The sequence below is a fragment of the Oikopleura dioica genome, chromosome 2, assembly GCF_907165135.1.
Source record: "Oikopleura dioica chromosome 2, OKI2018_I68_1.0, whole genome shotgun sequence".
NCBI classification, from domain to species: domain Eukaryota; kingdom Metazoa; phylum Chordata; class Appendicularia; order Copelata; family Oikopleuridae; genus Oikopleura; species Oikopleura dioica.
Window position 1 is genome coordinate 4,587,690 of NC_137292.1, and position 26,469 is coordinate 4,614,158.

The 26,469-nt window shown below is 39.5% G+C and overlaps 6 protein-coding genes and 2 long non-coding RNA genes across 11 annotated transcripts; 3 read left to right on the forward strand and 5 right to left on the reverse strand.

Annotated features, from left to right (window-relative positions):
• Positions 1-889: 889 nt before the first annotated feature.
• On the forward strand, positions 890-4,731 carry LOC145698921 (uncharacterized). 4 transcript variants are annotated; one of them, XM_081776158.1, is made up of 12 exons: positions 890-980; positions 1,358-1,675; positions 1,716-1,790; positions 1,961-2,653; positions 2,695-3,295; positions 3,336-3,487; positions 3,526-3,630; positions 3,975-4,102; positions 4,161-4,245; positions 4,286-4,414; positions 4,454-4,581; positions 4,623-4,731. In XM_081776158.1, exons 1-12 carry the CDS (start codon positions 963-965, stop codon positions 4,678-4,680), a joined length of 2,490 nt encoding a protein of 829 aa, XP_081632284.1. In that variant the 5' UTR covers positions 890-962; the 3' UTR covers positions 4,681-4,731. The 4 variants fall into 4 exon arrangements, with proteins under 4 accessions (XP_081632284.1, XP_081632285.1, XP_081632286.1 ...); XM_081776159.1 differs by having other exon boundaries at positions 3,342-3,487; XM_081776160.1 differs by lacking the exon at positions 1,716-1,790.
• Positions 4,732-4,760: 29 nt separating this feature from the next.
• Positions 4,761-7,119, reverse strand: LOC145697782 (uncharacterized). The gene is made up of 11 exons (XM_081774992.1): positions 6,861-7,119; positions 6,680-6,819; positions 6,544-6,634; positions 6,342-6,502; positions 6,234-6,302; positions 5,509-6,184; positions 5,385-5,470; positions 5,183-5,342; positions 5,028-5,144; positions 4,917-4,983; positions 4,761-4,875 (listed from the first exon to the last, which is right to left on the reverse strand). Exons 1-11 carry the CDS (start codon positions 7,030-7,032, stop codon positions 4,761-4,763), a joined length of 1,854 nt encoding a protein of 617 aa, XP_081631118.1. The 5' UTR covers positions 7,033-7,119.
• Positions 7,120-8,054: 935 nt separating this feature from the next.
• On the reverse strand, positions 8,055-8,804 carry LOC145696601 (steryl-sulfatase-like). The gene is made up of 2 exons (XM_081773668.1): positions 8,491-8,804; positions 8,055-8,448 (listed from the first exon to the last, which is right to left on the reverse strand). The coding sequence occupies exons 1-2, from the start codon at positions 8,802-8,804 to the stop codon at positions 8,094-8,096; spliced, it is 669 nt and encodes a 222-aa protein (XP_081629794.1). The 3' UTR covers positions 8,055-8,093.
• A 32-nt stretch (positions 8,805-8,836) lies between these two features.
• On the reverse strand, positions 8,837-10,277 carry LOC145696600 (N-acetylgalactosamine-6-sulfatase-like). The gene is made up of 3 exons (XM_081773667.1): positions 10,019-10,277; positions 9,392-9,887; positions 8,837-9,235 (listed from the first exon to the last, which is right to left on the reverse strand). Exons 1-3 carry the CDS (start codon positions 10,199-10,201, stop codon positions 8,847-8,849), a joined length of 1,068 nt encoding a protein of 355 aa, XP_081629793.1. The 5' UTR covers positions 10,202-10,277; the 3' UTR covers positions 8,837-8,846.
• A 3,310-nt stretch (positions 10,278-13,587) lies between these two features.
• LOC145699780 (uncharacterized) lies at positions 13,588-14,681 on the reverse strand. Its single transcript, XM_081777044.1, has 5 exons — positions 14,611-14,681; positions 14,333-14,565; positions 14,236-14,288; positions 13,918-14,177; positions 13,588-13,763 (listed from the first exon to the last, which is right to left on the reverse strand). The coding sequence occupies exons 1-5, from the start codon at positions 14,639-14,641 to the stop codon at positions 13,687-13,689; spliced, it is 654 nt and encodes a 217-aa protein (XP_081633170.1). The 5' UTR covers positions 14,642-14,681; the 3' UTR covers positions 13,588-13,686.
• Positions 14,682-15,276: 595 nt separating this feature from the next.
• On the forward strand, positions 15,277-15,775 carry LOC145699496 (uncharacterized). Its single transcript, XR_014134030.1, has 2 exons — positions 15,277-15,572; positions 15,620-15,775. It is a non-coding gene; the product is annotated as an uncharacterized LOC145699496 (long non-coding RNA).
• A 661-nt stretch (positions 15,776-16,436) lies between these two features.
• LOC145699427 (uncharacterized) lies at positions 16,437-17,845 on the reverse strand. Its single transcript, XR_014134012.1, has 3 exons — positions 17,729-17,845; positions 17,018-17,622; positions 16,437-16,949 (listed from the first exon to the last, which is right to left on the reverse strand). It is a non-coding gene; the product is annotated as an uncharacterized LOC145699427 (long non-coding RNA).
• A 2,734-nt stretch (positions 17,846-20,579) lies between these two features.
• On the forward strand, positions 20,580-26,460 carry LOC145697783 (uncharacterized). The gene is made up of 11 exons (XM_081774993.1): positions 20,580-20,642; positions 21,723-22,266; positions 23,893-24,029; positions 24,079-24,279; positions 24,324-24,622; positions 24,701-24,836; positions 24,888-25,614; positions 25,656-25,753; positions 25,796-25,903; positions 25,951-26,219; positions 26,263-26,460. Exons 1-11 carry the CDS (start codon positions 20,580-20,582, stop codon positions 26,447-26,449), a joined length of 2,769 nt encoding a protein of 922 aa, XP_081631119.1. The 3' UTR covers positions 26,450-26,460.
• Positions 26,461-26,469: the final 9 nt, after the last annotated feature.

Consider the following 26,469-nt stretch of genomic DNA (forward strand, 5'->3'; position numbering starts at 1 on the left):
ACAGTAAAGGCTGTCTATTAACATGCTTTTTATTTGAAAATAAAATGATGCTTTTAGTTTTAACAACGATTATTTTGAGTTATTTTGACTGGTTAGCGCGAACTTGTGAACGTGACTATATTGAATTTATGGAAGTTTATAGTGTATCTTTTTATTTAAAAGTTCTGACTCTTGATCTCTTAAAGATGACGAATTTTCTTGAAAATCACAGAACTGTGTCTAAAACGAATCAATTTGCCCTTGACGGCGGCGGGTTAAAAAGGTTAATAAATTGTGTTGGCGAGGAGACTACTTTAATGATATCGAAACTCGTTTCAATAATATTAAGACCAAATTCCAGCGCAGAGTTTCAGAATTTATTTAGGAATTCAGAGATAGTGAACTGGGGTTTCTTCGTAAATCAAGTGCTTCGCCGTTTTGGTGAACAAAGTATTTGATGTGTTTTTATCTTGTTGATCGGCTCAACATCGGAATTGAATAAGCACCAGCAAATTGTTAGCTAAAATTATCTTTGTTTGGAACAATAATTTCGCTTTCCGTTTTCCTTTTTCCTCATCCCTTGATGCAAAATAGACTGAATTAATTGGCCTGCAGTTTTAAATACGAGCTAAAACGGTTACACACAGCAGCTACAGTTGTTTTAATTACAGTATTAACGAAAATATAGCAAGAATTTCGGAAAAATCAAAAAAATTCTCAAAAACTTATGAAAAATTTGAAAAAATGATCTTTTTTTCAATTTTTTTTTCGTTATGCGTCTGATTGAGCCGGGCTGAATAGGTTGCCCTAGTAGCGCGCCTGTGCGAAAGATTTTGCACTTGCTAGTACAGTCACGGCAGCTGATTCATACCTTTGCTCGAAAATTGATAAGAGCACTCGCCTTCAGTGAATTGCAAGTAAATTTGGCGCGTTTTTCCTGCGATTTTGAAGAAGAGAGTTTATAAGAAAATCATTTCTTGAAAATGGATCGTCGGCAACGGGTAATTACAAAAACTTTATTCAAAATCTCTACGTTGCCGCAGAGTTTTTTACATTTTTTAATAAAAATGAAGAAAATTAAACAATAAAACAGAAAAGTTTCTTTTAACTGCTTTTTCTTTTTCATTTTTGCCTCATTTTGGGAAGATGAAGATTTTTCATTTTTCATTAATTTATATGATAAAGCAGCTGCATTCAAGATGGAAAGATCAAAACTGATGAAGTAAGACAGATTTTCTAAGATCTTTTAGATCTCGTTAATTATTATCCCTTTGAAATTTGCGGAAAGGAGATAAAATCGCAGATGTTAATTTGGAATTGAAAAAAATTCTTTGTGGTTTTTAGAGATGAATTTAAGCAATTGAATATCATTTTTCAGAAGTCGAAACTCACCGCTGACGCCGAGCAAAACAACCTCATCGCCAGTTTCGAGCAGCAACTCGCCGAGAAAGAAGCGAAGAAACAAGCTCGTCAAGAAGCCGAAAGAGCTCGTGAATTCGAGCGAGAAAAGAAACGCCGAGAATTCGAAGCGTTTCAGCAAGAAATCAACGCGATCTGCGACTCCGACGAAGACACAACTCCAAAGCCAAAAGTTGTTGAAAAAAGCTATGCTGTTCCGATTGCGATTAGTTCGGTCAAGGGAAGATGGGACAAAGTCGAGCAAGATCGAAAGAAAGCTGAAGATGAGAGGGCAAAGGTAGGAAAGAAGGCTCTAGAAAATTTTTAGTCTTTTGAAGATTTTGAAAGCAGCTCATCAAGTTCCAAAGGGATCTAGCTCGGCTAACATCCTGACAAAATTACAGATTTTCTCGGTTAGTTACAGTGAATTTTCATCCCATTTTATCCCTCATTCTCGAGCTGCATTCCAAAAGTTCCAAAACTAGCGAAAAATGTTCATTTCGACTGCCATAATTTCTGATTCATTTTCACGGAAAAATCATAAATCTCATCTTCTATTACAGTTTTTCATGGCCTATTCTAGAACGAACGAAAGCAACGAATGGCCAAAGACGCCCAAGACAAGAAAAAGCTCCAAAAAGAAGAGCTCGAAAAAGAACTCGCCCTCGTCGAGTCCGGCGAGTCCACCCGACGCCGAACGGTTAAAAACACCGCGAAGCCGAAAAAACTTCAAATTTCCGAAGATGACCTCATCAAAAAAGCGGAAGAAGAGCGTCTCAAGAAACTTAGGCTCGAGCGAGAAAAACGAGAAGCAGAAGATCGAGAGCGAATGGCGTCTGAGCGAGAAAGACTGCAAGACGAAGAGGAGGATGAAATCAAGGAGGAAAATCAGAAAGTTGAAAGAAAATCAGTTGTGCCAAAGAAGTTAAACTTGACGATGACTGATTTGGAAAAACAGCGAGACGAGCAATTTCGAAAACGAGCTGAAGAAGAGCGGAGAAGACGAGAAGAAGCCGACAAAAAGCTCTTCGCAGCTGAGCGAGCCCGACTTGCCGAAGAAGACGAGGATGTTGCTGAAGAAATGTCGAATGAGAGGAAGGAAGAAGTGAAAGTGGGAAAGATTCAGCTGGATTATGACAAGATTGTTTATGAAAACAACAAGGCGAAAGAAAAAGAGCTGGAAGAGGAGATGAAAGGCAGGATGAAGCAGTTCAGGAATTTGAGGCAGCAATCGAAGGCCTATCAGGAAGAGGATTACAGACAGCGAGAAACTCAGGTATTTTACCGACTAGACCTTCGTTTATCGATATTTTTAAGGCGCGATCAGAATCAAAAGCCACCGTCAATGTCTCAAAACTCGACTCAAACAAACTCAATCTCGACAAACACTTTGCCGAATCTGAAAAAGAGTCCGAAAGAAAACTTGCCGAAGAAAAAATGCGCGAACTCAAAGATGAGATTCGTCAATTCAACGAAGCCAAGGCGAGAATGATGGAAAACGAAATGAAAGATCTTCTTTCGGAGCAAAAAGAATGCGAAGAAAACCAACCGGTTGTCAAAAAACTCGACGCGAGCAAGGTCAAATTCGATAAAAACGCTGATGAAAAAGTTGCGAGAGATGCGGAAATGTTAAGACTCGAGAGGATGAAAACGCTGAAGGCGGAAATGGTCGCTTTCGAAGCTCAAAGAAAAGAAATGGAAAACGAATTCGATGTCCTCCCGAACTCAAAGGAGGAAAAAAGTAAAGTTGCTGTTGGAAAACTCGATTCTTCGAAGACCCAATTCGATTCTCTTGAACAACAGAGGGCAGAGAAGAGACTTCAGGAGCTTCAAGAGCAGAGGATGAAAGATCTTCAAGCTGAGATAGATCGGATGGAGGAAGAGCGCGAAAAATTCGATGAAGAGGAAGAAATGAATGGTAAGAGTCCTCTTTGACCGTTTCTTGTTCAAAATTGTAGGTGAAGATAAGAAAGAAGAAGTTCAAAAATCAGCTCCAAAGAAGCTCACGACTGATTTCGAGAAGATGCAGCTCAAGAAACAGCTAGAAATCGAGCGAGAAATGAAAGATCAAAAGATGAAGCAAATGCAGGCTGAACTTGAAGAGCTCCAGGTTTCTTTCTCTAAAAAAACGATTCACATATTTTTAAGAAAAAATGGAATGATGAAGAATCTGAGGAAGAAGAGGAGAATCAGGCTCAAAAAATCATCGTCGAGCCCGGAAAATTGAACAAGCAACAGCTTTCGTTTGACAAGGTTTTGGTTTGAATGTCTTCAACATGATTTTTATGAAACTTTGGAGTCCAAAGTTTTTCTAATTTGGTCTGTCTGTTTTGTTTTTCTTACATTCATATTTTCATTAAAACATTGCCATTCGAGATGTCGACCGCGATGAGCTCGGCGGATCAGATGCGTTTGAAATACGCGCGCGATCAACAACTCAAGGCGGAAACCGATTGCTTCCGAGATCTGAACAAGATCCAGGCCCTTGTTAAACACATCATCTCATATCTCATCATTGCCATATGAAAATTGATTTATTCATTCATGTATTAACATCTGGAACGGAGCAAGAACTCAAATTGCAAACCAATTCTCAGCGACATTTGTACGAAATGACCGAGCATCGGCCGAAAGAACCGGTAAAGAAGATGAATTCTGTTTCGAAGTTTGAGAGGATGCAGCAGATGCAAAGAGAGGAAGAAGAAAAACGCCTGGAAGAACTAAGGTTTGTTTCAAATATAGAGCTTACTGACACCCTTATCATCTTTTATTTCTATTTTAAGGATGGCGAGAGCCTTAAAAGAACGCTCAGAAATGATCGAAGCAAAAGAACGCGAGCTAAGGGAGGAAATGGATGAGCTAGAAGAGGTCTTTCTTTTATCGAAGCTACGACCCTTAATTTTTCTAGGATTCTTATTCTGACGAAGATGATATGAACGGATCTCCAGCATTCCTCGAGCCGCTAGAAGACATCACGCTAAACGAGGGAGACAAATTCAAACTAACTTGCTCTATCGCTGGTTTTCCTCAACCAAAAGTAGGTTTTGGAGAGAAAAAAAGGTGTCGAGAAGTTTAGGTGATCTGGTATCATAATAAAATCCCCCTGCCAAATGGAGTTGATTATCAATACAAAGTCAAGGGAACTTACTACTCGCTTCATATGGACGAAGTTTTCAGAGAAGATGAGGGAACTTATGCAATCAGGTTTGTCATCATTTTTGGATGGTATTTAAAAAGGTTTCAAGGGCAATAAACGACAAGGGGATCGACATGTGCGAATGTTTCGTCAATATCAGAAGTTGAAAGATCTTGCCAGTGTAAATTTGTTCATACTGTAATTAAAATCGATTTGATGAAGCTACATTTATTTTGCGACAGTATTTTCAGTCTTTTAAATTTTCGTCTACGTCTTCTTCATTTTCTATGTCGTCGAATTCGGCAAAAATGTTTGGCTCATATTTGAGCTCTTCGCTCTCAATTGTGAAATTATCTGCGAGCCTAAAATATCGTTGCATTTTATGCTTCAGATTTCATCTTACGAGATGAGCTCTTCAACGATCATGGTAAAAATCGCACCCAACCAGGCGATACCAAAGAACATCCAAACTTGAAAACAAGGATGAGAAGCCATTAAAATGGGAAGCCCTTACCGACAATGAGGGAGCGGTAGATTTTCAAGAACTCTGGTTGAAACATGAATTCTGGAATGATTTTCGGTTGGGGAAGATTTTCCGTGTCGATGTGCTTTGGCTTTTGAAATGTTGGTTCTGAACAGTTTTGCTGTGATGGTTAAAAATGGTAGTACCGTAGTCTCCATATCCGATCGTAGTCAAAGTAACAACGATGAAATATATAGACGTGACCATGTCCCACCCTTCGATGTCATAAAAGATCGCCAACTGGATTAAGCCCAGAATAACGATTGAAATTGCTAGGTAGAGAAAAATGCTCCCAACTCGCACTGCCTAAAAATCAGCTTAGAAAGCAATCAAAATAAAGCTGTTTACTCGGGACGGCTTCTTGCCGAAAATTTTCTTTCTCAAAGCTCCAAGTTTTTCATTGAAGAGTTGAGCGTACATCGCCATTCCAAGAGCTGGACATCGTTATTGAATGATTTTTATTTGACAGTACCTGTGATAGGAACGCTGATGAGAATAAACACCGACACAAAGATCTTCCCATTGTCCGAGACCGGAAAAGTCGAACCATAACCAACAGTTGTCGCAACTTGAGAAGCAAAGAAAATCGCGTTCACATAAGTTCCGAAAATGCTTGGACAAGAGATGTTCTCCAAGCACTCATCTATGTCTTCACTTGTGCAGTTCAGATTTTCCAGCGCTTCGGTCATATTCACGCTTGTTCTTGTTTTCTTCTCATTTTTCAATTTTGGCAAGAGTTTCTTCACGGTCGGGTGTGGCGGTTTCGGCTGCTTAGGAAGAGGAGAGGAGGAGGATTCAGCGTCTTCTTCAGTTTGGCTGTCCCCGAGCGCCAGATTTTTGAGAAGATCGAAGTTTCCAGAAGCCAGGTCTTTCTGTTTGTCCAAAATTCCCTCCTCGTCCGCGAGTTCTTCTCGTTCCGTTTTGAATTTAAGCATTTCGATCCAAAGCTCAAGCGCGTTATTTTTCGTCTTTTCTTGAAGAAGCATAAAGTCTGTTTCCAGTCGGTATCCGGCTATCTCGTCATCGGTGTGGAAAATTTCGCGGAAGAAGGATTTCAGCTCGTTTTCCGATTTTTGGAGGTATGTTTCGGTGTAATTGACGAAATTTGATGTGAGATCGGCGATTTTTCCAAAATCAGTCGCAGTGTCCTTAATTTTTAAAATTAAAAAAAAGAAAATTTCACAAAAAGAGTCAAACCTTTAATTCAGTGAATCGAGTCACAGTCTCATTCAACGCTTTCACTGGTATTCCTGTGTCATTTTTACGCTAGAAAGTTTTTTATCAGAATTTTTTTCTTTGACAGACCTGATTATTAAGCTCGTCAACGACCGTAGTAAAAATATTTTTGTCTATCGAATCGATTGATTTGTATTCATAAAGCGAGATGTTTCGCTTGAATTGATAATTTATCATAAAATCCAGCTCGACAATTGAGTTGATTGTTGTATCAGGAATCAATTTGATTTCTAAACAATATCAGCTCAAGCTCTATAAAAATAAACGAAACCATTGACGTTGAAGTCGCTCGAATTCAAGACTTGATTTTTTAGCAAAACGCGGTTGAACCAATCCGTGTTTATATCACCAACTGCGAGGACCTTGAATATCATTAATTAAAAAAAAAAACTAATTTTGAAGCAAACAATATCTCGTCGCCGATTATCGCTTGGTCGAAAACGAAGGCTCATCTGGGTGATTTGAAAGATGAAACTGGTGGTGTAAACTTCAGCTACTTCAGCATCAAGAATCGACGGACCGGAATAGTTTTTCTGAGTATCGCGGACTTGAAAGAAGTAAAAAGAATGAAAACGCAATTGAGCCTACATGTTCGATGAAATTCGAGACGATCGGTATTATGAGGCGAAAACGGTTCAGTTGCATTTTCGGCTTCGATGACCGATTCTGGCATTTCCTGGTTGATGACGTTATAATTGAAAATTTTAAATTCTGCATTTTGGTTTTCGATTTCGATGGCACGGGGGCCGAGAGACAGCATATCAAGTTCGCCAGAGAACGATCGAGTGAATTTTTCTTGCCCATCAACTGACAAACTAACAATGTAATTGTCATCATTTCCAGCGCGTTGACTTTATCAAAAGATTATAAAAAGTTATCAATTTTTAGCAAACATCCGAAAATTTTTATGAATTTTTATGCTCTCCTGATTTTCCATCGTGAAAGCATATCGTTAGTATCAACTGGTAAATCGAATAAATTCATCATCAAAGAGTCATCGTTAACTCGAACAGTTAATGCTGAAGTCTGACCTTGATCATTGACCTAAATAGGGTAGTTAATTAATAGTTTATTTATAGTAAGTAAAAATTTAATTTACCTCTAGCAAGATGAATTCAAAAAACAAGAATCGAAATTCAAAAGTGTCTTCAGGAGAAGAGCTCAATTGGAACTCAAAATTGAAATTGGGGTGCATTTCTGGGCCGCCCATTGTCAGAAAAAAACATTCGTCAAAATTTTCACAGCTTTCAATTTTTTCATATCCATCTGTTTGCCGTCGTTTTCTTTCAGCTCGATCAGCGCTTTCGAAAAAATCAACCCCTGCTCCGTCATAAAGTCGCAAAAGCTGCTCTCTCTTCCGTTTTCTCCCTAGCAGCGCTTCTTCCTGTTCCCGTTGTTTTTCCGCAGCTTCTTTTAGTTCCCGAATATTTCGATCGACCTCCAAGCATTTTTCTCGTTCCGGAGCGCCTTCGATTTCCAAGAAAACGATTCCTCCGACGACGATCAAGATGATGTAGAGAAGCAGCAAAACGATGTAGCTGACAAAACTGGACCGCAAAAACGGTATCCCACCGCGGCAAACATGAAAACAGGAAACCATTCTCTCTCTTACTCAAAATTTACATCTGGTTCTTCTTCGAAACTGAAGTTTACGCGACTTCCTTTATAATTTATTCAATATTCAGCCGCTAATTTCAAAAGAAAAAATAGCGTCAGAATATTCTTCTTTTTTCAAAATTCATTGTTGAAATTTTCAACTCTCAAATCGACCATCTTTTTTTGAAATGAAATGTTTTATTTACAAATATGCAGAAACAAAAGTTAGATACAGATTTCGAGTTGACCATAATTCGTCTTTTCCTCCCGCTCGTCTATTCTTGCAATGTTACTTTCGAGCTTGGCACCCCATCTTTGGATCATTTGTTGAGCCCATTCTTTGTCCCAGAGGTTGTTTTCTTCTGCCGGGTCGCATTCGATCTTGTAGAACTCTTTGCTTTTCGGCATGAGTTTCCATTTTCGCCAGCGGATCGCCTGGGGAGCGAAGTGGACTGCATGAGTCATGATTTCTTCAGGACCGTCGATTTTGTCCGAAGCGCCGGTGAGAAGCGGGAAGAGAGATCGGCTATCTGGGCCTTCGTTGCATTTTGGCTTGTATTCGACCAGGTCGGAAAGGGTTCTAGAAAAATATCTTCAACCAATCGAGGCTTCAGAGCTTTACCTGTAGACATCGACGTACGAAACGATTTTATCCTCGATCGTCCTCGCCGGGAACCCCTTTGGATACCACCACATAAAGGGCATTCTGTGCCCTCCTTCCCAATTCGTTCCCTTTCCTCCCTTCAGTCGGACGTTTTGGACGCCGTGATCGCCGTTCGTGAGATCGATTGCGTTTTGAGTATGGCCGTAGAGAGCTTCGTTGACGGGCTCGTAGTTGGTTCCAGCGCCATTGTCGGACATGAGGACGATTAAAGTGTTGTTGATTTGATTGCTTTTTGAGGTTTTAAAAATGAGCGATTTATGCCAAGAGGGCATTTTTCAATAAAAATTTTCGGGATTTTCGACCAATCAAAAGCCTCAAAAATTTTTGTGACGAAAAAATAATTTTTTTTTTTCAACCCTTTTCCTTTCTTCAAGCGCTTTAAACAGCTTTCCAACCATTTCATCCGCCTCCGCAATCATCTCCCCCACAATCCCCACTTCCGTCGTATTTCTAAATTTCTCCTGAGAGTTGAAAGGCCCGTGCCCAAATCGCATCCCGTAGTACGCAAAGAACGGCTTTTCCGAATCAGCATTGGCTTTGATGAACTCATTGAGCTTCGTTGAAATGGTCAAGTCTTTTGTTCGCGAGTCGAAATTGGGCTGAGCGATCATGGATCGAGGGTAGTTGTTGGTGAACCGCTCGCCGTAGGTTTCTTCTTTTGGCCAGGGTGCGGCGACATAAGCGCCTTTCCAGAATTTGATGCCTGAAAAAAAGCTCAATGGAGGAGAAAGATGAAACGTTTTGAAGAGATTATTTGTTCCAAATTATTCAGCAGGGGTCTTTTTCACAGAGTGCCCCCCTTAATTCATCTTCTAAGACGTCGAATTTTCTAGTGCCAAGATAAAGCACCTCTACGTACCTGTGTCTAGCTCTCTTTGAGTAGGTCCTCCTTCTGGAAAAAATCGCTGAATCGCCCACTCAGTAAACGGCTCAACTTGCTTCCCATTCTCAAAGTATCCATTCGGCGAGCAGCAGGGAGATTCCGCCGAGAAGGAATAGTCGAAGCCATGGTCGATTTCAGAAAGCATGAAGGTATAGTTTCCGGGTCGGAAAAACAGGCGTTTTTCGTCGAATCGATCGTTGAATTTTTCCCCGTTCGCGTATGTCTTCTTCCATTCGTTCAATTTCTTCCAGCGAATGTGATCCTCCGACTGGATATCGTTCCTCAGCATCGTTTGGAAGGGTTGAGTTTTGCCGAAAACGCCAGTTGTGTAGCCAGCTTTTTTGAACATGAGACCAAGATGTGGTTCTCGCCCGGGCTTGATGATTCGTTCTTTACTGTCTTTTAGAGAGTATCTTCCGGTGAGGAGCATGTAGCGACTTGGGGAGCAGCGGGAGGATCCAGAGTGCGCATCCTTAATTTAAAAAAATGAGAAAAAAGGGCAAAAAATAATTTTTTTTTCAGATAAAAATCGAGAAAAAAAGCAAAAAAAATGAAAAATTTTAAAAAAAGTCTCCGTCAATTATGAAAAGTCATCTTTTTTACCTTAAAATTGACTCCTTCTGTCCCCAATCTGTCAATATTCGGCGTTGGCACTTTTGCTTTAGCCTGGTTCACTTGAAAATCTCCGACTCCAAAGTCATCTGCCAGAAGAAGAATCACATTTGGTCTCTTCCTTTCATCTGCGAATATTTGTGAAAAAATCGAAAAGTACTTCGCAAGTTTCATTCTATTTTTTCTAGTTGACTTTTTGGTGGCGCGGCGCACTTTTATGCGCGCCGCCGTATTTTTGGTAGTCGCAAGTGCGCGCTAAAATTTGTGCACTTGCAATAGAAACCGTGTTTTCTACTAAATAAGGACGCGTCAGCAAGTACGTTTTTCGTCGGGATAAAAATATAAATTACTCGTCCGGCTGGTCCAAAAGTCTTGTCTTATTTATGTTTCACTCAATCACCGTCATTTTCAGTCCACGGCGTTTTTTATACTTCCTCAGCACAGCTTTTCTAAAACGCGAATTTCGCAAAAAAAGGAACAAAAACGGTCAAACGCGATTTTTTTTTGGTTATTCTTGTGGTTTTCTTGCATAAAAATTTTTTTTCAAAATAATTCATTAATTTCTTCTCACGTTATAATCTCATTTATGAGTAGTAAAACATAACGGGTCCGCCCTGTTAAAAACAACTCCACCCAAATGTCTGATATAAACTGATTTTCTCGATAATTTCTCAAATCTTTCGAAAATTATTTGAAAGCTCGCAAAAGAAAACGTGGCTGGCGGAACATTCAAAAATACTCTTTGCCACTAAAACAAGATTTTTGGTCAACTCGTAAATTTTCATTTGAGCAAGAATTTCAAATCGAAAAATTATTCAAAAGAAAATTCTCCAAAATTTGGAAGATCTGATCAAAAAATAAAAGTGCTTAAAAATCTAAAGCTTTTGGACTTTTCCCTGGGCAAGGTGAATAACAAAAAAAAAACTAAGCTTTAAAAATTTTAAGCTTTTTCATTTTTGACATGATTTTTCAGGCGGTGCGTTTTTAAGGCCGATTTAAACCCCGGTTGGCCGCTGACACCCTTAAAAACGCAACCCCTGAAAAATAATGGAAAAATAAAAAAGCTTAAAATTTTCAAAGCTTAGTTATTACTTTTTTTGTTAGTTACCCTATAGAAACATTAAAGAAAAAAAATGTCAACTACTTGAAGCTTTATTAATAGTATTTCGGCAGATTAGCAAAAAATTTTGTCTATCATAAACTCATAAAAATCATTACTGATTTCTCCATTAGTATGTTCTTCCAAATTTCCCTCGAAAAGTGATTAAAGTAATTGTCCCTAATTGACTTACAAGCGCATAAAACTCGTTTCCGAAGAAAACGTAATTTGTTAAGATTACATGCTTAACGCTACGTGTTTGGTTGTTTCGAATCCAAATTATAAACGCCGTTAGACGGTCAGAAGTCATCAATAACAAAGTGGATCGTGGCAAAAATATGTTGCGAGTTTTTATCATAACAATCATTTAATGAAGTCAGCATTCTAATTATGATCCCCGAGTTTTCTCGTTTTTAACCTCTCTGTGCTTGGCTCAGCAATCTGAGTGGTAAACTGACAAAGAAAAAATTCCTGAGTAAGGGTCTCTGACGGGGAGGTGTCTGGAACCGACAAAAAATTCGACAAATTTTGCGTGGAAATTTTTAACCAATCAGAGATCTGGATTCGGCTTAGCGGCCAATCGGCAGCCGAGAAGCCGCCTACGCAAAATCTGTCGAAATTTTTTTGTCGGTTCCAGACACCATCCCTCTCTGACTCAGCTTATTTCCATTGACAAGGATAAGTCTTTCATTCAAATATTTATAGAAACTGAGCTCCTGAGCTCAGATACCTGTGTCGAAAACCTGAGTCAGGTTTCTGAATAGCTTAAATGAAAAGCCGCACAGAAACCTGACTCAGGTTTTCGTCAAAGGTTGCTGAGCCTGGGAGCTCATCCTCTATGTATTTCAAAATATTGAACATATCCTTGTCAATTTATAAATGGTCGAATAAGCTAAGCGCTTTCTCGTACTGAATTAACGAAATATAATCTTACACTTTTTGAAACACAGAGAGAGCTCTGGAGAAAAGAGAATCATTCTTTGAAAATGAAGCGAGAAATAATTTTAAGCCTTCTTTTTATTTTCCTGGCGCTGTTTTTTTCAATTGGAAATTATGCGCTGAAAAAACCTGACTCATCAAAAATGCCGGAAATTCTAAACTCGTCTCTTTTTCGAAGCTTTCCCGAACAGAGATTTTCTGAAGACAATTTCAAGCAGATAAAAATACGAATTGAAAGAGAAGAATATTCGGGGATCATCTCAGTTGATGTCGTTTCATTTTCTGAAGGAATCGACTTTTGTTACTTTTATAAGTTGAAAATGCCGAAGGTTCCTTTTGACATAATGATGATCAACGAAACTGATAACTCTCATGCGAACTGGAACCGTGAGTCATTTATTGCTATTTTGATGAGGATGATTTACTATTTATACTATCAAAAAAATGTTAAAATAAATAATTACACGCGACACTTTAAGGACCGCCCCCGTCAACAATTTTCGAAAAATCTATTTTCGGAATTTCAAAATTTTGACCCCGGAAATGGATTCTACAGGTCAAAAAAGAATTTGAGGCTTCTTTTTTGGGGGCCTATCTCGACTCTAACACCCTTAAAATCACGTTTGAAAATCGGACGAAAACTCACGAAAAAGTCCAAACTTTGCTAAAATCTCAGATTTTTATTGGTCAAAAAGTACTCCGAACAAGTTTTTATGATAAATTGAACTTCTAGGAACTCTAAGAAGCCAAAATATGGCTTTTTTGAAATTTTTGGGGTCCTTAATTAATTTTAAAAAAGGGGATGAACCTTGTTCATGCTCTTACTTCCTGCAAAGAGCCCTTTGTTCATCCTTAAAGCCACGTAACCATTGATTTCTAGAAGGACCGTCAGTTTGGCTCAATGCTTCAATGGACAATCAAGGAAAAATAACAGCATCAGAAGAACTCGCACCTCTTCTGGAAAGCTCGAAAAACAAGAACATCGACAAGCCCCTGTTTTTGATGCAGCATCATGATCCGATAAATAAGAGAATACAGACTTGCTACTACTTCTTTGACGGCAGGTTATCAGAAAGTTTTTCTTATAAGAAATATCTTTACATTTGCGATGATCATCGATTTCTTGACAACAACAGTTCAACGCCGGATATCAGAAAAAGGTGGATGAAAAAAAAAAAAATGATTTTTATTATTTTAATTTAAAGTGATTCTCCCGACGAGTTACCTTGCAAGCCATTCATTCTCACTGAATTGTTTCTACAAAATTTTATTTACCCAAAACGACTTCGTTGGGGTTTCGATAGCGAATTCTTCAGCGGCCTCACGAGATCTCAATACGCGAAAAGAGACCATTATGACACAAATATTGAGCTTTGCAATGACGAAAGTAGGTAGAAATCACAATTTCATTACTTTATTTTGACAGCGTATGCAATATACTGGCTGAGTTGCCGAAACGGGGTGCCTTGTCAAGATGGTTTTGACAAAGAATTTGGAGGTAAACATGCTTTTTTATTTTGCAATTGATTGTCGAATTTAGGCCGATTGAAGGTGGTGCAACAGAATGAGTACAAAAGAGTCGTGTGCGTGTGACCCTTTTCATTCCGTCGAAGAAGCATCATCAATCGCCACCACTGGACCTGTTGTTGGTCTCTTCATAAATTTCGTTCACTCTTATGGCAGTTCGCATAAGCAAACCTAAATTTCAAAAGAAATTGTCTCGAGTGGTCTCCGTTTGCCCAAGTCGCCGTTTGCCCAAGTGGGCAGACAAACTGGGCAGACGGCGACTTGGGCAAACGGCGACTTGGGCAAACGAAGACCACTCAATTGTCTCATTTAAAAAGAAACTTACAGAGTTTGATAGGAATTGAAAGATCCACGGGAAAGGTCATTGTTGCTTTGTAGTTGATGTCTTTTACAATTGATAAAAATCCACCATCAGAAATATATTCAATTTGGCTGTCAAGAGTCGCACCTTCCTCCCCATCAACCTTGCTTGAGAAGAGAATTTGTTGAGCATTTTTTCCAGATCGTTTTGGTCGGCTGATATCAAAAACCACATTCGACTTGTTATCCAACAGTTGAGCATGAGGATTGCATCCAAAAACCTGCCTGTAAAATTTTTCTAACGACTCTACATTCTAGAGTCTAGAATCAATGATCTTCCTACCTGAAGCTTCCAAGATGCTCTTGTCCGGCAAAAACACCGATGCAAACTTCATTCTACAAATATTCTTAGCTTATCATTGAATAAGAAGTAAACAAACCAAGCAAAAGCAGAAACCGCACCATTGGCCTTTCTCCAAAGTCTCAGTTTTCAAAGCATTTCCAAGAGAAGGATGAGTGGCCGAATATTGCACTTCGAAATCGCAACAGCCTTTATGATTGACCTTTCCACTGATTTGGAAAAGCTCTTCGTCCTGACTATTCAAAACAGTAACACTCATCTGTCCATATTTTTTCCGCGGGTCTTCTTGAAAAATCGCTTTGAATTGCGTTTCTAACAAAATATTTTCAAAAAAAAAATCTTAAGAACCTAAAAAACCTGTTTTCAAAAACTCAAATTGAGAACTCATCCTTTATCTCTCTTTGAAAATCGATCAAAATCGACTTTGTTTGTTGTCAGAATTGCGTTATTTTTACGCCCGGGTGTAATTGTGGTTTACTTTTATGAGTAGGGTGGAGAGTTAAAAAATGGGCTTTTTACTCGGTTGCTAACGATTTCTACGAAGATTGCTGACAAAGCTCATTTTTGGTATGCACTGACTACTAGTCAGTGACTACGTTGCTGAACGTCGCTCAATGTCGCCCAATGTCGCCAAATGTCGCTTAACGTCGCCGGATGTCGCCTAATGTCGCCAAATGTCGCTGAATGTCGTCATTTTATTTTAAAATAGCTCAAATAATATAGTTATTTCCAGCGACATAAGGAGGCATTAGGCGACACTCAGCGACATACAGCGACATTCGGCGACATTCGGCGATATTCGGCGACATATGTCAGTTCCAGCTCATTTTTTGAATCTGACCTTGCTTTCATAAATTTGTTTCTTTTTAATTTATTAATGAAACTTCTCCTTCCGGATCATGGGCAAATGGAAACACGGAGTAAATTATTCATGGTGCTGTATTGTCTCCAAAATACTGGTCCACTGCCAAATTCGCCGTCACAGTCCAAAGACGCTCCTTGAAAACGCTCGAACTCCTGGCCCGCGGCCCCGTTTCGCGACGTTTGAATTTTTAGAATTTGAAGAGAAAAAAATCGAAAATTCAAAATTGAAAAAAGGTTAAATCCTCCTTGAGTCGTTTTTGAATCAGCTCCGCTGATTACTTGAGCCGACTTGAGCCACTTCGATTTTTTCATTCTCTGAGAAAAAAAACACCCGATATTCGATTTTGCCCCAAATTAGACACAAAGCAATTGACTTTTTTCCTCCGTCGGAGAAAGAGGATTGAGAAAAAGAGGAGAACATGCCGAAGAAAATGATTCCCGAAGTTGAGAATAAGGTGATTACTGAAATCTTGACTGGTTCTTCTCTCATCATAAATTCTAGCTTCAAGTCCAAACAATCAACGCCGTGGCGAACCTCCAAAATCTACGTCGAAACGCGAAAAAATCAAGCATCAAATTGAAGAAATTCTTCTCTTTCAACCGCCACAAAATCCTCGAAAACGAAGAATCCTTTTCCGAATTTCCCTGAACACCAAATATAAACGGTCTCTTCCTTGATTTCAAGCAATTTATTTCAAGTTATTTACAAATAGCTTCTTATCGGCAGCTGATCGTATATTTCTTCTTGCGGGATAAACGAGGGCTTTTTAATTATTTTAATGAAGTGATAAGTTCGAGGATTAAAGCCCTTTATCTTGGAGGAAACGAAGCAGAACCAGCATAACCTGGAATCGTGTGATGGCTATAATTTGAGCGTATCGAAGTATGCTCGTAATTAACCCGCTTTGAAGAGGCTCAACCAAGTTGCTTTTTGAACAAGAAATCGACAGTCTTTGAGACCTGATCCTGAGCTCCAAGGTGGTTCATTTCCATTTGTGATAAGGGGATATTTTGAGCATCACAAAAATTTTGATTGTTTCCATACTGATTTGCTGTTGAATAAGGCTGAGTTGCGACGTAGTTCGGGTCTGGTTGCTTATGATGTTTTTCATAAGAAGAAAAGTGAATTCAAGAGGAAAAAGTATTTTCTAAAATTATTAAAAGCTTACAAAATAAATCATAAGTAAAATTCAAATCCCTTTCAAATTCAACATGTAAGTTGATCCGAAAATTGCCCAAAATTAACGATTCTTATCGAATCTTATCGTAATAAAATTCAATATAATTTTTCGAGAATGCTTTGAAAAACTATCCTTAAACTGCATGATACCAGATGTGTTCCAAATTTGTTGAAGAATATTTGATTGATTCGTATTGTTGTTGTTGCTCAAATTATTCTGCTCGAGTGGCAGCGGCTCTCGATTTTTAGACTCGCTTCCTACTCGCATATAAATGAGCGTGCCAATTATGGCGAAGGAGAATAAAACTCCGAAAGTAATCCCAACGATCAATCCTGGACGTGACTCCTCAGGTGCCAGTTCTCCGCCACGTTCCAAGTCTGCCAGCGCAGGGGATGGAATACCAGTGATTTTGGAGATTTGCTGATTGCTGCACTTGTGCATCGGGCATTCTTTCTTCAACTGGGCAGATTGGCTTAGTTGAGAATGTGGTGGCGGGTAGAAAATTGCTTCGTGAGAGCCACAACAGTCTTTGAGTCCACACATTCTAGCGTCAACTGGACTTCCGCTTCGATCAAGACAGATGCGGATTTCTTCGAGTTTTTGAGCCTCTCGACGGCGACTTGGCTCGCAAGTACAGTGGATTGAAAAGAACTGAAATAATCTTCCATTTTCCACTTTTCAAAAATCTGAGAAAGCATCAGATAGTGCTGAAAGCTCACCTTAATAGATCTGATCGCACCAAACGCTTGAGCCCGTTTAATTAACGCCTCATTTATCTGCCTAATTGTATAAGTGTTTCTCTTAATTCGGCTCGTTCCTATTTCTGTAATTGCTCAAAATAAATACTTTTTAACAATCAATTAGGAAAATCATTTAACATTTAAAGCGCAGCAAAGAGAGAAAAGCCTGTCCCTCGTGAGCTTTGATCTCTTCCAGCGCCAGAACATCGGCAATTTTGAATCGTTGGGCGATTCCTATTGTTGCTTCTTTAAAAATCGGATGAGATAATCAAAGAACAAAAATGATGACTCAGCAGAATCAGAAAAGATCGTCTGTCCGCCTTACCCCCGATTGTCAGCTTCAATTAATTTTCATTGAATAATTTCACCCGTTCCAAAATACTCATATGCATTTCTGAATCTTTCCGGTCTGATGGCTCCGAATTTGCACCAGCTCTGAGCCCAAAGCCATTCGGATCCATATTCCTCGCATCTTAGTCCTCTCTTCTCCCTGTTGTTCATATTTGGCCACTGCGAAAGGAGCTGATAGTCCAGGTTTCCAGTTTGATTTGAGCTCAGGCGGGTGTAGATGGAACAGCCTGAAACTTGGCTCGGCAATCTGTATAGAAAACCTGAGTCAGGCTTTGAAGAGCTAAAATGAAGAGCCGCAAAGCAGATCTTTAACACAGGTTGCCGATCCCAGGCCTGAACCCATCGTGTCGACTGGCCAAAAGCCCTTGATTTTCCAGCTGTTGAAATCGACGGCTTCGTCCATTGAGCATTCGCAGTCATTTTCATGCGACTCGTTTATCGCCTCACAAGTTGACTTTTGGGGATTCAAAAAGGCCCTTCGAGGAATAAGTCAGCTAAGTTTGACGTCTAAAAATGGAAAGAACGATTATCGTGGAAGAAACTTTCACGTTCTTTTTCGCTTTTAAAATCCATGACTGGGGCCATTGTAACGCGAGAACATAATAACCACGGTCTGTGTCAGCGGTGGGAAAGCTTTGAACTTTACCGTTGTGGGTTCCAGGACGGCCGATGATCTTTTCGACAGGCTGAATCATTGTCTGTTTCTTTCGAAGGTTTAATAAGAAGCATTAGTGACTCTTCCTCAAACACTCACAAGTTGTGAGTCATAACTATATTTTTGGACTTCGCGTAATACTAATTTAAAAATGTGGTTTATCCGATTACAAAAGAAAAAAATTCCCTTCTGAAAAATTTTTTTTTGTATTTTCAGCCTTTCACGGAACGTCTGCTCGACAAAAACGTATTTTTCCAAAGAGTGTAAAAATCAATAATCTTCCAAGTTCCGGCGCCATACTCTCTACGTCAGTATCAAAATCATATCTACTTCTATGCGCATTCGCTTCGGGGCTAAAAGAAATCGCGCTTCCGCCTGCCCAGTGATCCTCGCTAATGGAAGTTGTTTATGCTTCATTTGGAAAGTGAAATAACAGTTCGAAATCGGATCACCATTTTCGTCACTTGCGAAAGAACAGATTTTTTTCAATGAAGGAATAAATATGCCTGGAGAATCCTCTCATTGTCACATATAAAGACAAATTGACATTATGGTTGTTTTTGCACCCGAATGATTTTTATTGTAAAGTGCTTTTTTTATTCGATGGCTTGATTCTCTTTCATGTTGTCAATAATAAAGGCCTTAGTGTGACAGTTTTGAAAATATATTTTTCTCACGTGATTGTTGACAACTTGCGCTTTCATCAGTTTTCTGGTCGGTGCAATTATTTTCAGGTACCATCATTAATATTTTGAATTTATATGTTTGTCTCGTGACGCTCTTGCGCCATCCCATGTTCGCATATATAAAGCCAGCCCGTCGAGGAAAGTCCCACGAACTTCTCTTGAGTCTAAAAGACGATTCTCGACACGAATTATCGAAAACAACGTGAGCTCGACGTGGAACGGTCAGCTCCGCTATTCGATTTCAAGTCATCGGACGCGGGGATTAAAAGCGACTGTAACTTAAACTTTGCCGGTAGTCGAGTATTCATCTAAGTGGCGTGAAAAAAAAAATCGAAGCAAATGAAGATGATTGGACTCATAATACACTCAGTAGTATTATTACACTCAGTTACAGGCAGATTCATTACGGCCCAGAGAAGGATGTTTAATGATCATCACAAGGTAAGATCGACAATAATTTCTTGCAACGATTTCATCATTTGTCCTTTCATAACTCAATAAAACCTTATTCTAGAGAGGAAATGTCAGACAAGCAATCTACACAAATTTCCATACAAACAACCTTCGCTCTCCCCAAACCACGCCCCAATTTGTCCATTCAAAATGCCCAGAAATCATCCTTCACTCTTATCAACAGTACCTGCCGCTTTTTCCCGAATGTTCTGAAGAAGCACTTCAAATCGAAAAAGCGAGAAATGCCGTTTCTCATCTTCGATCAAGCTCGAAAAGCCAGACTCGGAAGAAACTTGTGAACGGCTGCTTGGATCTTTCAAAAAGCCGTTTTGTCAAAAATGAGGACAAGAGAAGCTGGAAGAACTACTGTTTGAGCTTTGTGGAAAATATTCAAAAAGAGCGAGATCCTTATAGGAAAACAAATGATGTTTCAAATGTTTATCGCCGCTATATTACTAATTAATCTTTTTCGATATTTCTGCTTATTTCTGTATTCTAGTAAATAAACCATTTTTCAGTAAGCTTCTGAGTAAATCCCCTCTGGTGTTTCGATGTTTATTTTTCGCAGAACGATGTAATTATGAGAGTTGTAGCGATTTTTTCGGTCAATATCAGTAATATGCAGCCAAGAGAATTGAGTAGAGAAAAAAATAGAGGAATGGCTTCTCAAATTTTTGCCAAAACTCAAACGAACCACCACTAGAACAGCAAAATGTCAATTGATTGCTTCTGTTGAAAGAACCGAATTTGCTGAAGATGGACACTCATATAAATGGGATACTTTGGCTTTCAACGGAGATTACGTTTGTGTTGGGGAAAAGGGTCTCAAAACTCTTCATTATGCGCATCCATCTCCCTTACAGAAAGAAATAAGAAAAAACAATCCGAATTTTTACAGAAAAAATATCAGTCGCTGGGATATTCTCGAAGAAAATGGTTGTTGGGTGGTCGACCGCTCGATGAAAAATGATTTTTTATCAGAAGGTGGCGAGGCATTGGTAATTACAGCAAAATTTGGAGACCTCGAGACGGCAGTTAGAGTTCAAGCATTTGATCCTTTCGTTTTCACTGATAAATTTCCTTACACGGAAATCGAGTTTGAAATTCATCTTGCCTCTGGTAAATTGGGATGAAAAAATTACAAAGACAATTATGAATTTAAGATTTCAGAAACAACCAAGAAGATGTTCGATTACATGAATTTCCTTCACATACCAATATTATTAAAAATTATGTGAACATTGAACTGTTTCATCCATTGGACGTCGAGCGCTTGGATTGTCTTGGATGGATTACAATTATGGAAAAAGGAGAGACTAATTTACGGAAACTTCTGAAGGACGGTAATTTATCGATTGAAAAGAGACGCGAAATTGCACAAGGAGTAAGATCAGCGATGGACTATTTGTACGTCAATGGCACCGATCACCTCGACCTTAAAATGCAAAATGTTGTTATGGTTAATGGGATACCCAAACTTGTTGATTTCGGGCTGGTGGAAAGTCGCCACAAAAAAATTGGTTATCGCAAGATGGGCTGCACTCGGCGTAGATCAAAATACAGATTTTCCCCCTCTATTTGTAATCATTTGCAATTTTGACAAATATGATCGTTTTTTAGTCGCTGGGACTCCCGGATTTTCATCTCAATGTCAGCTTACGAGTGGAAAAGGTTTCAATTTGGGAACAAATATATTTAGGGTTTTTCACGGAACGGCGCGGCCCGCTCTGAGGTCCATCCACGAATATTAAAAGTCTTCTATTGAAGCGAAATTTATAATTCAAAAAATGAAACCGACTAATTCAAGGGAATAGATTCATAATATCGCATTAGTTTTCCATTCGAATGCCAGAATTCGCTGTGAGACGGTTTTTCTTACTAAATTTCGATTTTTCAATCTGAGTACATCAAAATACACTCTCTATTTTCAAATATGTAAGATATAAGATGTTTAATTTTTAGCTCACAAAATTTGGGATTTCGGAAACATTCGGAAGGTGTTCAAATCGTCAGATAAGTGAGTGAAAGTGACTGCGCGCTAGTGCTTTACGCCGCTGCGCGGGACGCCCAAAAAACATTAGCGCGCGCCATAATCCCAGCGGGTGGTTTCTCTGACCTAATATCCGAAATCTGATGCGAATTACACCGGGTGATTTGCATAAACAATTTCCCGGAAGTGTCAAGCTTAGTATTTGAGATGAATTAGACGGCTTTATATCACTCGGGACAACAAAACTGATGAGATCCTTTTTTATCTTCCTTATCATTATTGCACCACCACCAGGTCAGAATTTGATAATTATTTTCACATATTTGAAATCAGCGGCTCAAGTAACACTTATTTAGAAATTTTAAGGCCCATTGAATGATATACCACTTTCCGTGAAAAACCCTAAATATATTTATTCATATTTTTTGCGAGTGGAATACTGGGTGGACGCTTCTTTATAAACCTCTTGACAAGGAAGAAAAAAAGAGAAATAAATAAACTCATCTCGGTAATATCCAGTATGCAACCTATAATTATGATTATTAAAAGGAATGCAAGGGAACTCCTATCAGAGTTTTTGAGTACAATCGGGACAGCTTCTTCGAAGACACTCCGCTTTTATCTTTGGAAAACTCGAGCGATCAATTCGCCCTCAATGACGAAGTAATGACCCAGTCTTATCAAATATCTACTTTGAAGCAGAATTTAACCAAATTCGTCAAACAGAATGTCCAAAATTTGAGCAAAAATGTTCGGGACCAAAAGCTAAGCAATCTCTGCGTTTCGTTCTCTGTCACCAATCTTATTCGATATGCGATGAAAAATGATCTAGGCTTCTTCGATCTCAATCAATCGCACAAATTTGAAAATATCATGTCTTCTCTTAACTTGGTTATCTATCCAAGAAGTATGGCTGGATTGAATTTGAATCCGAGTCAACGGGAGCTAGGAGACCAACTGTCAGATATTGAAGTTATTCTTAAACGTGTCTGCATGGGAACTTATCTGATGCCGAGCGGTTGGCATATTATCAGGATGCTTGGTCATTTTACCGATCCCCGCCCAGTTGAATCAGACTGTATTTGCAAAACAGGTTTCTTTATTAACCCTGTCCGCATATCGACCTAGGTGTAGGTTAATTTACTTTTAAACGAAATTATACTTTTGGAAAAACGACATTTCTTCACAGTTGACATTTGAAATTTGATCGTGTCCAGGAGATAGCTCAGCCTTTAATCTTTCCATTCATGTCCTTTCGAAATTTTTATCACGACTGAAAGACCCTCAAAAGCCCGACCTACGCGTAGGTCGATATGCGGGCAGGGGTGACAAATTTTTCATGCGGGCAGGGATTAAAAGATAAAATTATTCTACGGTTTTAGTTTATCTTCATCATGATTATCAATTTCACAGACCTTTGACTGTAACTGGAGTTATCTTGAGAAAAAATGAGACTTATCCGATATTCCACCAGATGACGCTCGATTCTATTCAAAACGGATGTTTTATCCTTAAGAACAGTCAATCGAGTGACTCGATGATAAGAATAAGAAGGACAGATCCATTTTACGTTCATGAAGAAGAGTACTTTCGACTTTGTCACCAGAACGAAGGAGCCTTTTATTGGCAAGACAATTCCATGGTTGAAGTCATAAGTTTTAATCAAATGGACACTGATAAATGGTATCTTCTTCCTCAAGCCTTCTCCCTAGAACTCAGACCAAGACGAATTTCCTCGTTGTTTTGGATAGCAGCGGTACCATCGGCAAAATTATCCCGTACATTAACCTGGTGGAAATACTTCAAATTTGTTCTCTTCAATGATGTTCCCGATTTTATGTTGGGAGTCTTAGAATCATGGAAACTTATAAAAGAAGACCCTCTTGCTCGCAAAAGCAATAATTTCTTTGAAATCGTTAGAAACTTCGATAATTTCAAAAATAGGGTGACAAAAGAGACACAGATGGGACTGTCAGATGCAGAGACATTCCTTGCCTTTAACGAAAAAATAAACGCTCGTTATGGATATATGGGACCGCCTTATCGAAAATTTTACAAAAAACCAAGAGTTGACTGTCGAGTACGAAATGGTGTTCTGACCATAGGACATTATCCGCTTCAAAAAGAACAAGAAGTAGTGAGACCCATTTTTCGACTCGTCTTGAATAACTGAAATCTGCCGAGTGCAGTTATTTTGTGATTTGAAATCACTGATTTCCGGACCCATAAAAGGCTTTTCGATAATCCATATCAATAAAAGAATATTTATTCATTTTTCTCATCTGAAAAAGTGTCTTCTGAATAAATGTCGACTTACTGCTCAGTTACATTGGCTCGGTGAAGTTGTGGGCGACCGCAGCGTAAAATCAGCAAAATTTAGCAAATTTTCTCATCACGAAAATGGTGTATTGTGTGTGATGGCCGCAATTTCGCGTCGCCTAATTAATCCATCAGCCTCCCTTACCTTCCGCATTTCAAGGCATTTGCATAGCTGTACATTTTCACGTCAAACGCATAAGATTTTTTCTTCCTGATTCTAGAGCAACACATTCTAGAGATACTAAATATTTTCTATGAAGACCTTTATATGGATGCTTGGCGCGATAGGAACGAGTTCAGATCATTTATGAAATTATTTTTCTATAATTCAAAAAATACGACAAATTTTTATTCAACTGAAAATTTTTGAAAGATAAGCTTACTCAAAACTCTTTATCAGGCGTTTCAAGCTTCAATCTCGACCCTACTCCACCCAACAACTACACCACCTCCACCAAGGGTTGTCCCTGTTTCTTCGATCAGAAGAAAACCACTGAATGCCCTTGCTGCGTCGATGAAAATTCCTGCCCATGCTCCGTAAGTGCCAATGCCTCCTCTTCCTAGATGGATTATTTTTCAAATTCAGTGGCCTTACGACGACAGATGTGGAGATTGCAATACCGGACACGGTTGCCTTCCGGAGCCGATCAATATTGATACGCTTTCCGATCGCGGTTGCACTTGTCAGGATGACGATATTTTCGGGCTAGAGAAGGGGAGCTGCGCTTGTTGTACACCCTACAGTCATTCCGGGAAGCACATTTGTCCCTGCGCATATCCTTATCATGTAAGCCTGAAGCTCGAAAATAACCTCCTAAATCTCTATCTTAGCATATGTGTGTCGAGTGTAGTGAAGCCCAAAGCTGCGGAAACCACATCGAAGCCGCTCTGTACCAAGAACTGTACCCAAACTACTTCAAACCAGTCCAAGCATCGGAATCACTAATGCTCTCTGACGTGAGATCCGATCGTGAAATCGCGCCGGGGTCGAACATCTGCCACGAAATTCCACACAAGATCGAGAACGGTTTTACAATTTGCGACAAAATCCCAAAAAAGGGAAAAGCATGCGTGTTCTTCTGCGATGATGGTTACCAAAGAGTGGGAAATTACAGGAACGAGTTTTTGATGTAAAGACTTTTTGAGACTTCTTCAGCTTTTATTAATCTTTTCTGATAGTTTTATCATCGCCATAAACTTGATAATAGGGCGGAGTGTGTGTGCTCGGAGCTGGGATGTAACTGGAATGATGAGCCGGGCTATGAGATGCCGTATTGCGTCAAGGATGCCTGTGCAGATGAGCCTTGTCAGAATGGAGGCACTTGCAAAGCTGATGAAGGAAATGTTTGTATAGAAGCATTGATATTTTGACTATTGTAACTTACAATTTGTAAGTATCAAAGAAAATCAGTTGAACAACATGAAAAAGATGGATTTACTTGCGATTGTAAGCCGGGATACCTTGGAACTCTCTGCGAAGTCGAACTGATGGCGGATTTTGTCGGCGGTCTATTCGGCGATGATATCATGGAAGAACCAATGAGCTCACCAACCGACGCTCCTGAGTTCCGTGTCGTTTCTCCTCAGACCACGACTACTGCTGTAAGAGAATATGACGAAGAGGAAGAGGAGGAGGAAGAGGAAGATGTTCAATCGACTTCTGTTGGGCGATTCGCGAGACGAAAAAAATTCGGAAAGAATAAAGATCGAAATACGTGCCCGCCCTTGGACGGCGGCGAAAATGGAGGACTCAGGTGCACAAAAGGCTTTAAAAAATCTTCTACTTGTCATTTGGTCTGCGATGACGGTTTTACTCCGTCAAATACGAAGTTCTCTAAGCCCAGATGCATCTGCAATTCCAATAGGAAAGAGCGCGAAAACCATTTCTCTTCAATAATTGTTATGATAATTTTCAAGCTCGAAGAAAGATGCTCCTGGGACCGGTCAAACTCGTTCAAGCTGGCAAAATGCTCCGCTTGGCCAAAACCAGAAGGCGAAAACGTGAACGACGCGATTGTCAACAGCGATAATAGTCAACGAATGTTCGTTCAACAAACGAAATGCCCTCCTCTGACAAAACCGGCGAATGGAAATGTTCGTTGCACAGAAGTCAACAAAGATGGTAATGAAGCATGTCAAGGCAGCTTTATAAAGAAATTTAAGGGTCTCGATGTCAGTTTTTGTGCAAATCTGGATTCAATGTTTCGAAAGCTAGATTTGCCCGCTGCGCATGTGTTGATGGCAAATGCATGTGGAACAAGGTTCGTTTTGGCTCTAGAAAAAGGCGTGAAGAAATTTTTTAGGAAGAATTTTACACAGAACCACTTTGCGAGGACAAAGATGAATGTGCTCTTGGAAATCATAATTGCGCCGCGGACATGCATTGTGTCAACAAACCTGGATCATTTTTTGTGAGTTTTCATGATAAAAGAAAGTCATTTCTTGACAATTTTTCAAGTGCGTGGAATCTGATTCCCAAGTCCTCCGACGATGCGATTCAAATCCTTGCGGACGAGCTGGAATTTGCTCGATAACTGCCGCGGGCTACAGATGCGAGTGCAAAGATGGATTCAGATTTGCTCAAGGAACATGTGTCGATGTTGACGAATGCGAAGTTGGCATTGATAAGTGTTTTTCAAAAGCGATGTGTGAGAACTTCGAAGGTGGCTATTCGTGCAGATGCCCATCCGGCTATGGTGATGGTTTGACCGAGTGCTTAGGGTCAAAGTAAGCGACTTTTCCAAAATTATCCACCGAAAATGAACTTCAGGGACGATTTGACTTGCACTCAAAAACGCAGTTTCCGAACAAATCCCCTCCCAAACTACGTTGCTCCCAACGCTTGCTGCCTTTCCACCCCGTTCAACACCGATTTGAACTGCTGCTGCGAAGGAAAATTGCACCCAATTGATGGCTGCCCCTGCATGGCCGCCGATTATTCTGACATTCAATATTAACGACTCATTGCATCCACTGT